This window comes from Crocodylus porosus, unplaced genomic scaffold (assembly GCF_001723895.1).
Source record: "Crocodylus porosus isolate Cpor-Errol unplaced genomic scaffold, CroPor_comp1, whole genome shotgun sequence".
In the NCBI taxonomy this organism is placed as follows: Eukaryota; Metazoa; Chordata; order Crocodylia; family Crocodylidae; genus Crocodylus; species Crocodylus porosus.
In genome coordinates this window covers 104565489-104581549 of record NW_017728886.1, presented here as the reverse complement: position 1 = coordinate 104581549, position 16061 = coordinate 104565489, and the positions used below count along the sequence as shown (strand labels likewise).

The following is a 16061-nucleotide window of genomic DNA, read 5'->3' as shown; positions in this document are numbered from 1 at the left end:
GTCCCAGTTCCATCTCTGCCTTGGCCTTCCTAATTGCCCCCCTACATCCCCGAGCAACTACAGAATAGCCCTCCCTGGTGATGACCCCTTCTTTCCACTGGGTATAAGCCTCCTTTTTAGCAAGGAGACATTCCCAGATGTAGATTAATTGACCAGATTAGATGGAAAGCATCAGAGAAAAGAAGTACAGAAAGCAGGAATTTGTGTGCTTCTTTTTTTCTTCTTTTAAGCAGAATACTGAAGAAACAGCTTTAAGTATGGGCAGACGGCTTAGACCAGTGGTTTTCAACCTTCTTAGACTCAAGGCACCACTTGGAAAATGACAGGTCTTAGTTTTTCACTCTTTACTGTAGAAAAATAATAGAACAGCTTTTCTGTTGCAAGAACACAGTTATGGATTTCTGTTTGAAATCTTTGGATTTATCTTGTGAATCACATTTGTAACTCTAACAGTGCTAACATTGTGGGTGCCCTGTGTCACCCTTGAAAAGATCTCAAGGCACCCTGGTTGAGAATCACTGGTTTAGACAGTAATTGCTATATAGTTTAGGTAAGCCACTAGATGGCAGTCTTGGGAAAGACTTTGGACACGTAGTCTGAGATTTTCTTTTTTCCCCTTTGCTGAAATTGTATGGAAGGCAATTAGCTACAGAGAGAGCCTTGTGCACGTAAACTTAATAAGGCTTTTTTCATACCTTTTTTATCTGAGGATGGGACAAATTAGGAACATAGCTGAGTCTCTCACTTGTATATTGGATATATTGTGCATCAACTGGTTCAATCCTGACTTAAAAAAAAACCCCACCAGCCAAGTTTTACTGTTTGCATGTCTTATTTCTTTTGTCACTATGCTCATGTGTCTTTTTAAAATACACAGGAAAACATTCCTGCTCTGGATGGAGAAACGTTCAGTTCTTCATGTTTTGTGCCAGTATGGATCCTATGGTGGATCTAGCGCACACCTCATGTGCTAGACAAAAGGCTTGGTAAGAGGGGTCTGTTTGGGCTTGTGTGTGCTGCTTCCTGCTCTCATAAGGAACAGTGCAATCAAGACCCTTCTTGAGTTCTTCCCATGGGAGCAGAGTGGAATCTGGCTAGTGTCCAGTCCCCTTGTAGTTCATAGCTCAAACTATAGACTGCTTCTGACCTACCATATTGGACAACCATGAACTAATCCAACTTGTGTGAGCAGATCTCAAGTGCTCAGAACCCTATTTTCCAGCTTCTGCATAGGCCCCTGATCTTGGTATGCATGAAACCCTTCAGGCTTTAAACCATGTTGATCCTATGGTTATATTAAGCCTCTTGACAGCTGCCTGTTTTGCCTGGAAGACTCATATTGTCAGTGCTGAATACACTTGTCTTTCTCAAGTAGAATGTGGAAGGCACAAGGTGCAAACCAAAGCACCATCTTCTGCTGTAGTTTAGAAAGTTCTGAGTCCCTAAGGAAACTCCACAAGCCTTCTAATAGACAGCCAGCGTCATCCATTGCCCAGTTTAACAGGCAGGTAAGGCCTAGCATTAGTCTGGAGAAGATCCTGCTAAGAGAAAATTCAGTACTGACACCCTTGGCCCAGAGGCAACCTTAAGAATTGACAGCTGGCAGGGAGATACTTTTGTTGCCCAAGTCAGGCACTGAGCATCCTCTCCAAACAGCAAAGCAGATAGATGGTGGAGAAAGAGCTTTTGGAAGGATGAGCAGAGCAAAGCCTTTGCATATGAATCCACCAAGCTCCACATGGTACTGTACTAAGGGATAGGAAGAAGGAGCAGCCAATGTGCAGAAAGCTCTGCTGACATGAGTTCTTATTCCAGTGGTGTAGCCTCAGCATTGACCCAGAGGTCTTTACTATAAATATAACCTTGCCGCAGTGTGTCACAACCAGTACAAGTAGTCTTACAGAGTTAGAATACACACTGACATGGATGTGCGGAAACACAGTTACTACAGTCAGTAACTTTTCTTTTTTGTATTGCAAAAGTTGTGTATTAAGAAGCACTTCTCCAATCATAAGATTTCTAATTTATGATAGAAATTCCTAATAGCATCCAAAAATAACATTATTTTCCTTTTTTAAAATATCTTAGAATTGGCGAAGAGGAGTCAGCTGTTGTATGTCCTGTTATTGATGTTATTGACTGGAATACATTTGAATACTTGGGCAATGCTGGGGAGCCACAGATTGGTGGGTTTGACTGGAGATTGGTTTTCACATGGCACCTTATACCAGAGAGGGAGCAGAAACGAAGAAGGTCTAAGACAGATGTCATCAGGTAAATGATTATGTTTTCTGTAACTGTAAATATTAAATTTTATAAATGGGTTCGATTTCAGCTGAAAATGAACTGAAATAAATAAATGTGAATAAGTGAACACGTACCATTTAGTACTGAAATTAAAGTACAGATTCTTTTTTTAAAACATCTTTTTTTAAATATTGTTTCAAGTCATGGTCTTAACAAAATTTTCTTTTCGAAAAGATCAGCAGATATTTTTGCCATGTAAGTTGTCGTGAACACAACTCAGGAAACGCTTCTTGCTTAATAAAATAAGTTTAGTGCTCAGGCATAATAGAACTATACTTGGAAGAAAAAGTGAGGCTCTTAAAGAGAAAAAAATGGCATTTTAAACCCAAAAGCTACAGATCTGTCAAGTAGCCAAGAGGCAACAGTTAAAATGTAAAAAGAATTGGGTGATATTGAAACATAGTTTTGGGCTAGGTAGTATTCTACCTGTTAGGTATCAAATCCTCTGGCTACTTTTGTAGCACACCATCATTTGACACTTAAGACCAAGGCACAAAAAGCAGTGAGGAGGAAGTGCCCATCTCTTGCATTTACTAGTTTTCAGGGTCTTGAGCAATGTAGAACAGGATTGTGATTAGGTGCATACTAATAGATGCAATGAGATTCTATACTTGGGTGAGTGGGCATCTGGGAATTTGTAATTAATTTGTGCAGTATTTCAGATTTCAGTTTGAAAATGTTAAATCTTCTAAATATGATCAGGTTGTAAATCAGTACAAGTGTTATCCTCTTAAGACTGCAGAGGGACAGCTGCAGACGTGTCAAAGCTTAGGGGGCATTTGCTGCTTTGGGCTCAGATATATTTTGTCTGGATAAGCAGTAAGTCCTTGGAATGGTAGATGTTTTGATTTTAGAGACCTGGCTCTTGGAGCATTCAGAGAAAGTTATAGTCAGGTCTGACTTTGCTATGCTTACTCAAGCTATGAGCCAAACTGCAGCCTTTTCACAAGCGAGTCTTTATTCCATTGTAACATCTCATTGAAGTCAGTGAGACATACCTACATGAGTGGTCACCAATCAGGTATCATGAAAATGTCATCCTTAGAAAGAGGTGACTGATAGAGTAATGGCACTATTTATGTGAAATATATCAAAGGGTATAGTTACATGAACAAGTTACAAGGTAAAATAAAAAGTGAGCATATAACCTGTTAGTAATTGCCTGTGTATATGCTCCTTCCCCACATTTCAAGGGGTAAGCTACCTGGTGTTTACCTCAGGTAAGAGTGTGCACATAGTCAATTATCACTGAGTAGCTAACTTGTCTGTAAGCGGCCTTTGCTTTATTTATAACCCATCATCCAAAGTCTGTATCAAACAGGGTGGTTTGTTTTCCTTGCAGTTTTTTTCCTGGGCATTTGTTGCTGCCATAGCTGAAAGGATCATAGATGTTAATGATTTTTTTTCCACTGAGAGATAAGAGAACATTATTTTTGTCAAGATGAGGGGCACATCTACATGCGCATTTACTGCACAGTAACTTACTGCCAAGTAAGCAGTTTTTAGGCTGGTGTCTACACATGCAGGCATTACAGTGCAGTAACACTTTAGTCCCAAGTCAGTCCACACACAGTGTTACTGCACAATAAGGCACCTACACATGCCTTACTGCTCAGTAACTTATTGGCCATCATGCAGGTAGAAAATTTATGGTCAAGTTGGTGTAAGTCACCAAAGTTACTGCACAATATGGCAGTTCACATGTAGACATGCACTTGTACTGTGCAGTAATTTCTGGTTACTGCACAGTAACCTAACTGAACGTGTAGATGCGCCAGAGGAAAACCAAAACAGTGCTATATAATTTCTCAGTGTGTTTTTGGTCCACAATCTAAAGAAGTTAATACTAAATAGTTCACAGCCCTCCAAGTCGTTTAATCCTCTGCTTACAAATGTGTTTAGTATTTTTTTGTCACAATAAGAAAGATGATTTGGGGTGCCAGATGAGAACATTGGGGCTGCAGTGGGTTGTGGATTATAAGCAAGGATGTTACTATCTGGCGAGAGACAAGAGTGCATGATGGGTAGACTAGCTTCAGTTTATGGGGACACTAGTGCTGGCATGCAGTGGGAGAGCTGGCTGCCAGTGGAGGATCATTTCTCCTCTGCTTTGCCTTCCTTCTGTTCGGTCTCATTTTGACAGTGTCTTTCTAGCTTACAGAAATCTTAGTGAAGCGGGGCCACATTGTGCTATACAGATGCAGAGCAAAAAAAAATTCTCACTGCTTATAATTTATTTAGTTGAATGCAAGATGCCTACATCTTTATTTATTACGAATTACTATATGATGTCAAGTGACCATTTTGGTACAAGTACATCTTGTATCTCAGTGTAACATTTACTTTTTTCTGATGCACCTATTCATAATTCAGGTCAGGTGTTCTTTTCCTTAAATATCTGAGCAACATAGTATTTATCTGATTCATTGTGAACTGCTTCATTGTTAACTGAAAAAGACTGAGGAAATGAATGAAAAAAAAAATACATTTGATTTATGTACAAGGGTTCCTCCCAGTTAAACTGACTTTTTCCTTTTGTAGGTCCCCAACTATGGCGGGTGGATTGTTTGCTGTCAGCAAGAACTATTTTGACTATCTTGGCTCTTACGACACAGGAATGGAAGTATGGGGAGGAGAAAACCTTGAATTCTCATTTAGGGTAAGTAACATAATTAGCATTTTGGCTGAGAGTGAAAAACAGACTTTCTTGCATTTGCTTCTTTATCTCTTCTGCTTAATGAACTGGATTTAGCTTACGGCTGTTTAAAAGAGAATGTGTTTGCGTAGAAATTTCCATGAGTCTGTTGGCGTTATTCTCATGCTTCAGAATTTATCTTTGGCCACAAAACAGTCATTTTTGGAAGCAAAAATGTGCAAACTATTTTGATTTAAAACATCAGTGCTAAATGTTAAAAGGTAGTATAATGACCATCCTTGAAACTTGCCTTTTGTGACATGAAGAGAACATGCTTGGAAAGAGATTTACAGTTGGAGTAATATACATCTGCTACTTCTATAAGTTGTTGATGGAGTGAAAAGGAGGCAGCAGCAGTTGATTGGAAGAATGGGGCAGACTACTCCTTCAAGGTTTTACTTGGTTGTGCTTTAGGAGTAGATTGTGGGTGTTAACAGTCTGCCACTTCCAAAGAATGGGTGGAAATGGGTGATGCAGCTCTCCACATCAATATGTGTGAAACTCTACTCACTTAAGAGCACCACAGTGATGTACATGCATGCACAATTTGGAGGCTGGAGAACTGACTAGTAGCTTTAGAGCAGGAGGTGAATGACCCTATTGAACAGGCCTGGCCACTATCTCTGAAAGCTGTCAACCAAGGTAGATGATTACAATAAAGTGGGATTTATCTTTGGTAGACAAGGAGGACTGGCAGTGGTTGATGTGAAAAAAGCTCCTTGTCTTCTCCTTTTTCCATGGTTCGTAGTGTTGCTGCAGGTGCCAAATGGTGAATAGCATTAAGCTGTATCCCAGTTTTCAATTTGCATGCCAGTTACAACTGGGTATTTAGGATTGTGCTTAATTGTTCATCATCAGGAGTGTCTTGCTAGTATTTGTATGTGAGGTTTTTCTTTGTTATTGTTTCCCTTTGCCCTGTGCCAATGGATTAAGAGATTAATGGTGTCATGGTGCCATCTGCTGAAGCAGGCAGGCAGAATTCTGAAACCATACCCCAATGAAACATTCTGTAGTAGGTTGCCTCTCTCCTCCTTGTCTACCTCTTTTGCTATGGAAGCAAACAGTGTCTACTTCTGCTTTCTCTTCCTGTAGGGCAGAAGCATTTAAGGAAGAAAGAAGGGACAAGGATGAGAAAGGGAAGAGGGATGAGAAAGGCAAGCATGGAAGCAAGAAGTCATGTGGTTTTGCTTTGTATTGATTGGATGGAGAAACTGTAAGGCAGAGTTATCAGTCTTGTGGCCAACTAATGCACCTTCTCATTTATGGCCAGTTGTTCAGTTTGATAACATGACTCCTTCCAAAACATAATTTTCTTCTCTCTCCTAACCAGGGAGAATGTTTCCTTGATGAGGCATCTGTGTCCTTGCATCCTGCCCACCTGCCTTGCCAGTAGTTGTACCATGCTTCAGATTGCACCTCTACTCCCAGCTTTACCTGCCTTGCAGTAGCCTTCAGTATCCCCCACAAGCTTCTGAACCAGGGGTCTCCTGCTGGTAAAGGCAGCTGGGGTGGCTGTTTCCTTTGATCTATGGGCTTACTACTGTTCAGCTGGGGTAGTACCCTTTCTTGTGCTTCTCCTTAATCTTTTGCAGGAATTCTTGCTGCTCCAGACATAGTCTATTTGGGACTCTATCCTTGCCATTAAACAATTCTGGCAACCCATCTGGCCACTTATTTTCCCCGTGTGACTGATGTAGCAGTTCCTGTTTCTTGGACTGTGTCCTGGTGGACCCATTCTTCACTCCACCCTTCAGATGAGGAACACATGCTCACCTTGCTCATGCAAACAACCTTGTTTTCAGCAGCTTGTTCATGGTCAAGACATGCCTGCTCAAGCCATACTGATTGAAGAAGCGCCTGCCCCTGAACATTAAAAGTCTTCAAGTCCCAAGAAATATGGTCTGCATTCCCAGAGGGTAGCATGACATAGTTAAATCTTGGTCTGAGCTTATTGGGTGTTGTGTTTGTCTAGAGAAATCTCTGCTCCGTGAGCCAGTACAACAGTGGTTTCCAAATGTGGCAGGACAATGGTCTGTCACCCTCTGGCTCCTTTGCTGGTCCTTATCATTTTATCCTTCTAGTCTATAGGTTCTGCTTGTGCCACTGCAGGGTATGCCCACATCCTGGGTTACTGATCACTTTATTTGCTGCCTGCCCCTTAATCCACTGTCACAGGCTGTGAGGAAAAGGTGTTTGGCAAGGAAAAATTACTTGCTGTTAGCTCTGTTTGTCATTCTCCCATCCCAGATTCCACCCTCTGTCCTAGTGCATGGTATGCTGCTGCTTGCTTATTATTTATCTCATATACTGTTTCTTTCTCTGGCTCTGGAAATTTCTGCCACTGGAGGGAATAAGGCTTATATAATCAAAGACAAGGTTTCCAAACTCTTAGCCTCCATGCTTTCCAGAAGGTGGCACCACAGCACTATTCCATAATTGATTTTATGTAAAATGGGAGAAGGGGGACAGCAAGCAATGTCCAAAAATAGTATTTCCCCCCAAATTTCCCTGGGTATAATACAAAAATCCCTCTTAAAACAATTTAAAAATTCTATAGTATAGATTGACAGTTTTGCTGAAAAAGGTGTGAAAGGCAAAAAAAGCAATCTGTCACTTGTTTCTTGAGGTGGAGTGGGGGGAAGCCTCTGTTTTTTTTCATTAGGGGCTTTTACCAGCCAAAACAAGTGTGTATGCAGATATGCACATACACACCACATAAACTATTTTTGTGTATAAAGGACTTCCCTATTTTGTAGGTTGGATTTGATTCATGAAGGAGTGCTGTCCAGTTCCTCTTGTTTACCATTTGTTATCATTTTAGTTGTTGCTGAATTCTTTATTTTAATAGTTTTTTTCATTTGTATCTTTGTCTATGTGCATCCCTAATGAAGGTCAAAATGTAACTTCACCATTAACTTAAACATGGTGAGGGAATATTTAGCTTTAATGTGTGTAATCTTTTAAAATGATAACTGAAAACATTTTGGACAATTAGGCCTTAATGAAAAAAAATAGAATTTAATGACTACTACTTAACTTTGCAGGACAATTTTAGGGATACTTAGATTACAGCTGTGCATGGTATTTCAATAATTATAAGAGGTGCAATTATAGAGTACTCCTTCATTCGAAGTCTTTTTGCAGAGAGACATTGGTTTAGCTTTTCAGGTCTAATAAAATAGGATTTCTGAAAAAAAAGACAGAAGATATTTTTACTTTTCCTAACTGTACATTTTTAATTCTTTAGAATTTAGGGCCAAGTCCTTAATTTCACTGTGAAATTTACTAGTAAGCAAAGTAGACATTTATGGGATTAAGTCTTTAAAGGCCATTTCATTAAATTTCAGTTTATCACAGTTCAGCATGTATACAGCAGGTTTTCAATTATCTGTCTATTAAAGAAATAGATTGGACAATACACTAATGATGAAAAATAATGCATCTAGTAAGATAATGGAATAAACAGGAGCATTCCAATGGGTAGAAGTTACTAGAAATAGAAATTTAATAATGGACAAACAGAATCATGCCGGAAAGACTTTGAATCTTTTAGATAAATGTATTGGACATAGATATTTTACCATATGGAAAAAAGTATCTTTAAAACTTGTATTCACTGAGTTGGAAGAATAAACTTAAAACAGTTATACCAAAACAACTTGGAGTGAAATTGGATGATAAGATTGATAAGAATTTTCAGTGCAGTCTAGTCTGGTAACAGTGCAATTTTGGGATGAATAAACAGCAAATTATAGGAAAATAATAATAGAAACCTAGAGTTGTATAAGAAATAAGTTTATTCATCTAGTTACTTTTTGTTTTTATAAAAATTGGACAGAATGTACTGTTTTTCTAAAAACAAATAAAAAATAAGCCAAAAGTCAATAAGCTTTCAAGAAAATACTTGCATTCCAAAAAATGTTATTAAATACTTGATTTTTTTTATTTTGAAAAGTATGAACGACTAAGAAAACCAGTTTTACAAGTAAATAAATGCATTACTTTTGTTAGTATCTAACATTTAGTCATGCAATGATATAGTTAATGAATAAAATAATTTTTCATCAGTATAAAGCAAATATCCAGAACCAAATTATTGCCCCACAGATAAATTATCTCTATCTCCAAGTTAAGGTACAGAGAAGCAACACTTATTTGGATAATTTCTTTTTAAAAGGTAAGAGTGCTTTAGGAAATGCCTGTCTACCACATAGCTAGAATCTTCCGCTGCTGTACCCAGTAGTGATCTCAATCCCCAAATCCTAAAAGAATGGGGGGGACATTGGTGCAACAATATTCCAGTGCCCCAGATATCCAGTTCCAGCAGGGAAATCTTTTAAACCATGCCTTTTTTCCTTCCAAGAGACCACTTAGCCAGTAGAAAGCAGAGTTCATAGCCATTTTCTATGGCAGTCCTACCCAGAAGAAAAAGAGGCACTAATTCACACCAAAATTCTAGCACTTTGGTTCTTGCAGCCCTCACCAGAAGCAACCCACAAAACAAAACATTCAGAAGTGATTCCTGCCGAATAATTTTTTGAGGCTTAGTCCCCTTGAACTGTTCACAAGATAATATTTCAGGACACCCAAGAGCATTCACATGTTTCCAGGCAAAAATCCATTTCCCAATCTTTGGAATGCTGTACTGGAAAGTACACAACATAAACTACTATTGGTCTTCAGCACTCAGCATCATAATGGTATGAGTAATCACAGAATTATAGGAAGATAGGCCTGGAAGGGACTTCAAGAGGTAATTTAATTCAACCCCCTGCTCAGGTTCTAGATACCTAAGCAAGTCCTAGATATCTAAACAAAATCTCCCTTTTGGGGGGATTTCAGCCCCTTACCTCTTGTCCTGTTTCTGATGGACTCAGAACAATTGATCACCATTCTTTACATAACAACTATTTTTGTATTTTGATAACTTATACCACCACCCTCAATTTTCTATTCTCCAGACTAAGTCACATTTTTTCTAGCTTTCCCTGTGACACTTTGCATGATTTTTGTTGCTGCTCCATTCCAGACTTCCCAATTTGTTCACATCCTTTTTGAAGTATTGTGCTCAAAATTTGGTATAGTACTCCAGGTGAGGCTTCTCACCAACGTCAGTTACAGTGGAAGAATTGCTTCCTCTGACAGGCGTATGGCATTCCTTTTAATACAACTTAACATGCTATTAGCTTTTTTTCAACAATATTATAATGCTGTCCTATATTCCATTTGCGGTCCACTGTAACCCCTAAATCTTTTCCTGCAGTACTACACTGCAACCTAGCCACCTGTTCCCCTGTTTGTATTTGTGCATGTAATTGTTCCATCTTACGTGCAGGGCTTTGCACTTGACCTTGTTGAATTGATTCTTTTTTTTTCAGGCTATTTCCCCCCCAATTTATCAAGGTCATTTTAAATCCTAATCTTGTCCTCTAATGTGCCTGCAGCCCCACACAGCTTGGGCTTCAGCTTTACCAAGAGTGTACTTGATTCCATCTTCAAAATTATTAAATTTAGAGAACCCCATTTGATATTTCCTCCCAGCTTAACATTGAGCGGTTGATGATGTCTCTGAGAGTGATTATCAACTAACTAGGCACCCACACCAAATAGGTGTTTCAGCTAGACCAGCAGTCTTCAGCCTTTTGAGGCTGCAGGCTAAATAGACCCAGTTAAGGTCAAAGGTGGGTGAATGTTAGTATCCAGCTGCCACTGTACCTTTTCCCAGCAGTGGTATAGGCAAAGTGCCTGCTGCTACTTTTTTTCTCCACAGCAGCACAGTGAGAGTGTCTTCAGATGAGGCTCATTCTTCTGGCAACAGGGGAAGTCCCCTGCCACTTCAGGGAAAAGTGGCAGTGGCAAATACTCTCCCCACACTGCCACAGGGAAAAGTGGCGGTGGCGGGTGCTTTTTCTATGCAGCCACTGAGAAAAGTGGAGGAGATGTCTGAGTTCTAGTGCCTGCCAACTGCCTGTTTACCTCTGACCCAAACTGGGTTAATCTGGCTACTGATGCTCCATGTGCACAGGCTGAATCAAACAGCTCCATGGGCTGGATTCAGCCCCTGGAGCATAGCCCCTGAACTAGATTGTATCTTTAGTTTATTTATGAGAATGTTGTGGGAGAAGTTATTGAAGGCTTTATTCCATCTAGTAGCAAATCACATTAAATCCTTTCTAAGTTGCGTGATGATTTTGACCTTCCAAAAACATTTGAATGGCAACGTATGTGGTTGCATTAAGCATTCAAAAATCAGTTTGGACTTGAGGCTGTAAGTATAGCAAATACTCTCTTCCCCATCCTGTGCTGTCACTCTATAAATATATAATGTCACATAACAGACCTGATACAAACTGTTTAAAGCTGACATGGAATGGAAACTTACATATCCAAATGACAGAATCCAAGTGGAAATCAGCAATTCACAATATTCAAACATTGACAATTGAACTTAGACTTCGTCTTCTATAACAAAAATTCATGCTTATCCACACGGGGCTACTTATAAATATGCTGCCAGGAGATGCATGTTGTAGATGTGATGCATTGGTAGTGCCCTATTATCAATTATTTTTGGAAAGAAATTATAACTCGAGTTAACATGGCTTTGAACACCACACTGATACCTTTGGTAAATGTGTGTGTTCTTGGGTACAGCCACAGGGTATTCAAACAGAATCCCTTCCAGACTGCACTTTTACAGCAGGCTTTATTAGTGATATGCCGAATTTTATTACTGCATTGAAAAAGTAGGACATCTCCAAAGGCTGAAGTCAGATACGAGATGGTGTAGCTGGCATCTATGTTCAGCGGACTTAACTGCTTTGAAAAGTTTGGTTCAGTCTGGAAGGAACTATTGGAATATTTTCCAGCTAGATTGTTGCTCATTGCACAGTTCTCTTTTCTTCTTCTATCCCTCCTTCTTCCCTCCTCTTTTTTTTTCTTTTTCCTTTTATTGCTTATTATGACAGAGTATGGCTTTACATGTACAGTTCATATGTATGTTATTTCTGGTTTTTGACTTGTATTTAAAACTAAATTTAAACAAGCTTGATTGCAGTCAAGATGCACAACATCTGTTCTTCCCCTCCCACTCCTGATTCACAGGGATTGTTACTCTGTCATTGGAAATCCGGTTTAGTAGGCATGTTTTGCTCATGACAAATTCTTGTTCAGAGGGATAACAATGCAACTGGGTACCCTACAGTGGTTGCTACACATAGTGGCAGTAGTAACTTTTGGTGGCTGCCACAGCTATATTGATGTGGCTGTACCAGGAGCCTTTTTTTTTTTCCTGCCCTCCTTCCCCAACACCAGTCAACGCCCAGGACAGTTGCCCCACTTGCCTTGACCATAGTTATACCACTGTTCTTGACTGTTCATTTTCACCTTCTAATCATCTAGGAGTTTGGCAGTAGTGTCCTTGATGATGTGCTCCTATATCTTTCCAGGCCTTGAAGTTTAAAGATGGCATTCTATTTCCCCTTTCCAGTTTTCTGAGGTTTAACATGATTTCCCTGAGGCCTCGAAGATACAGGCCAGTGGCCTGTAATTACTTAAGCCAGTTCCTTACATACTCTGGTTCTCTTGATTTGAAAACATCTAGTTTGTCTAAGTAAATTCTAACTTGTTCTTTCTCTCCCAGGCTGAATACCTACACACCCTCTTCCCTTCCTTGATGCTAATTGTACTAGTCAGCTGACAGTTTGACCTTTTTGTGAAAAGAGAAATAAAAAAGGCATTAAGCATCTTTGCCTTTGCTGCATCATCCATTATTGGCTTCTGCTCCCCATTCAATAAGGGACCTTCACTTTCCTCAAATTTTCCTCTTGCTTCTCATATATTTATAGAATGCTTTATATTTATTTCAGCTAGCAACAGACAAAGGCATTTCAGTTTCTGTCTTTGTCTTCCTGATTTTGTCCCCACAGAAGGACTATATCACTAAAAAAGAAGGTAAGATTTTGTGTAACACATCTGTAAGTTTTTTAAATCATTGAAGAGCCCACAGCTTAGCCAAACAGTCTCTTCCTTCCCTTCCTATCCTTCCTGTGCCTGTTCCTGTGACCTTAATATTGTCTCTTTAAACAGCAGTGAACTGTCCTGTGCTCCTTTTTTCCCCTTCTTCCTGCCTCCTATGGGATCCTGCCTACCCTTTTTCAGTGTCAAATCTCTCACTGTTGAAATTTCAGTAAAATTGCTTTCTTTCCCATAGATGCTGGACCTTGATCTAGCATAGAGCTTGTCTTCCCCCACCCCCCCTACCCACCCCCAACCATGCCAGAGCAATGCAAAATTTAAAAAACAGTTCCTTATAAGTTTGAGGATGCAGCTGGGGAATCCCCAATTTTCATGTTACTGGTTCCCACATTTTAGGCAATATAGGAGCATTATGACATGACTATACAGTGTGCTCATGGTTCCTGGCAGCAGCCTCTCAAGCACATTGTGCTCATTGGGTTCAGCAATCTGTTGAACAAGAAGCAGCATAGCTGCTGGTGGGGGTGGCACTTGCCACTATTGATTTGCCCACCCTATCCCCGTGTATTTCCTGTTTTCAGGTCAGGAGCCATGCAGCATGACGAGGCAAATTCAAAGAGCTTCAGAAAGGGCTTCATTAATTCCAGTTGGCCTCTGTAACCAGATCTGGGAAAAATCTGTGGCACTGACATTGTTACTCCTTTACATTACTCACTCTGTACGCATAAACTTTCCAGCAAAGTCCCTATGTTTTAAGAGAATCTCCTTATTCAGGATACATTTAAAAATAAAATGAAGTGCTTCTGGTAAGATGACAACCTGTAACAGGATGGTGCTTTTCCACATAATGTTCTGAGTGGATGTTCTTACAGGGAGCTTTTTATACTGAAAGCCTCAACGTAGTAACTAGCATTTGTCACTTTTATATGTATTATGTAGCACCCTCGATACCTAATGGAGCTGAAATACTGTATCTCCACAGTAGATTTTTTTAGGCATCACTCTCCGTTTTACTCGCAAGTTGGCCAGTATTGAATGTTGGAACCTTTCCCAATAACACTTTAAAAAAAAAAAAAGAGCATAACTTCTTTTCTGCTCTTCAAGCATTGTGAAAAATGTAGAGCAACCACGTAGAATGTAGATGCACTGTCCTCAGGATCCTTCTGAAATTGGCCAGTTGAGAGTGGTATTCTTCACTAACTCCCCCTCCCCTCCCTCCCACCCCTCTTTCAGCCATTTAGCAATGAACAGAAGACTGGACCTTTTATATGCCTAAGACAGGATATACACCTAAGCTAATGGGTATGACTGAAGGAGAACTCTATAGAGATAGTCTATAGGACTTTCACTGTCTCAGTTTCTATTGGGAAACAGAAATTGTTATACTCCCCAGCGTACTGCTTTGTTCTAGTTTGTTTTAATTTTGTCTACAGCTGCTGTGGAATAAAAAACAAGTAATATATTTACCTGCATATAAGACAAGGGTTTTTTCCTCCGGTCAGAGGAAAAAACCCCTCACCTTATATTTGCATACAAGAAAACCTCATTAAATATAAAAACAGCATGTGCTCAGTAATTGAAACTCACTGTGAGGTTGATTAAATGCAGTCAACACTGAGCATGACTAAAATCTGTGGCCCATATTGGGCAAACATGCTGATGAGAATTTGTTTTCTTTTTTCTTGGTGTGACCCTTCAAAATGAGCAGTTGCTTCTCTAGGAGGAAACAGGTAGCAGCCTGGAGTACTATAATACCAGGTCAGCACTCCTAAATCAGCCAGAGCAAGCTACAACACCCTCTGCTGGTACCAAAAAAGGTGATGGAAGCCTACCATAAAGATAGGCTAATGCAGCTAATCTAAATAAGATATATGGTAGTGCCCATTGAGCACAGTCCCCCTCACCGCTGACTCTTTTTCAAGTCATGGTGAGCTACCACACTGCTCACATTTCAACATCCTCTTCTCCCACAGTTTAGCTACACTTTTCTTTCCCATTTCCAGTGATTCCTGTTTCTTCACCAGCCATCTCTGGCAAACATCCCCAAATGGAGCCCCGAACGATTAACCCAGAATCCCTCTGTTGTCCCCTCTCTCAGCCTGTCACATATGATTATCGTGGCCCTGCCCTCCATAAGATGAAGCTGGACCAGGTTGCCTGTACCCCATCTTCATATACATTTTTGGAGGATCTCAGGACTTCCAGTATGTAAAGGTGGGCCCCTGTCTCTAGTTCCTACCAGGACCCCATCATCCATATGAATGAAGATTTTCATTCTTAACCCTTCTGGGTCCCCTTGTACAGCATTCAGCAGTTGACTGAAACACATATATAGTATACACAGGACGGAGTACATTGTACTTGCTACCTTCTGCTCTCCATAACTTAATGCAAACAAAACTGCCTCATTGGAAGAGATTTTGAGTTAGTTAAACATAGTCCAATTTAACCATCAAGGTTGACAGCCTTGATTTATTCCAATGCAGCAGCATAGCTTTCTTATCTTTCCCTCAGATCAGTTTTAGAAACAGAAGTTTTCTCAGCTTATTGACAAAGTTGCAATTTTAAGTCAACTTCCCCAACAGAATGCAGACAAAGAGAAGAGGGAAAGAGAGCAGGTTCCTGTATTCTGACATAGGGGCCTGTGAGAGTGACTCCAGTAAGCTCCATGTTAGAGTTGTGACTCTTTCTTTAGAGTCTCTAATTCACTGATTGTCAATCAGGGTACTGTGACACCTTGGGTGAGATCCTGGTAAGGGTGGTATGGGATGCTGAGCAACAATAGCACAGCTAGGTGTGCAAATATGTGATGCACAAGATTAACCCAGAGATTTTTAATAGGAATTCATAGCATCAAAAATATTCTGATGTGTTGTGGTCTTTCTGAGTTCTTTGCAACAGAAGAATTGCTCTATTTTTCCAAGGTGTGCCTGAAATCTAAGAGAGACTGGCACAAGCCAGCATCTGATGTGCAACCAGTATCAAATTAAGGAATAGCTAACGCATGTAGTTAAAATCTAGGAAACACCATGGTTTGCAGTTCAAAAGGCTTGATAGTAATTACCAGAGACAGAAAATAAGG

The 16061-nt window shown here is 39.9% G+C and overlaps 1 protein-coding gene across 1 annotated transcript in view; it reads left to right on the top strand.

The window, feature by feature from the left end:
- The window catches only part of GALNT12 (polypeptide N-acetylgalactosaminyltransferase 12), an 83238-nt gene that overhangs the window by 27691 nt on the left and 39486 nt on the right, over window positions 1–16061 (top strand). The window contains exons 5-6 of the mRNA XM_019536696.1: window positions 2089–2274; window positions 4849–4966. Coding sequence (XP_019392241.1) covers window positions 2089–2274; window positions 4849–4966 — 304 coding nt within the window. The remainder of the gene's footprint in view (window positions 1–2088; window positions 2275–4848; window positions 4967–16061) is intronic.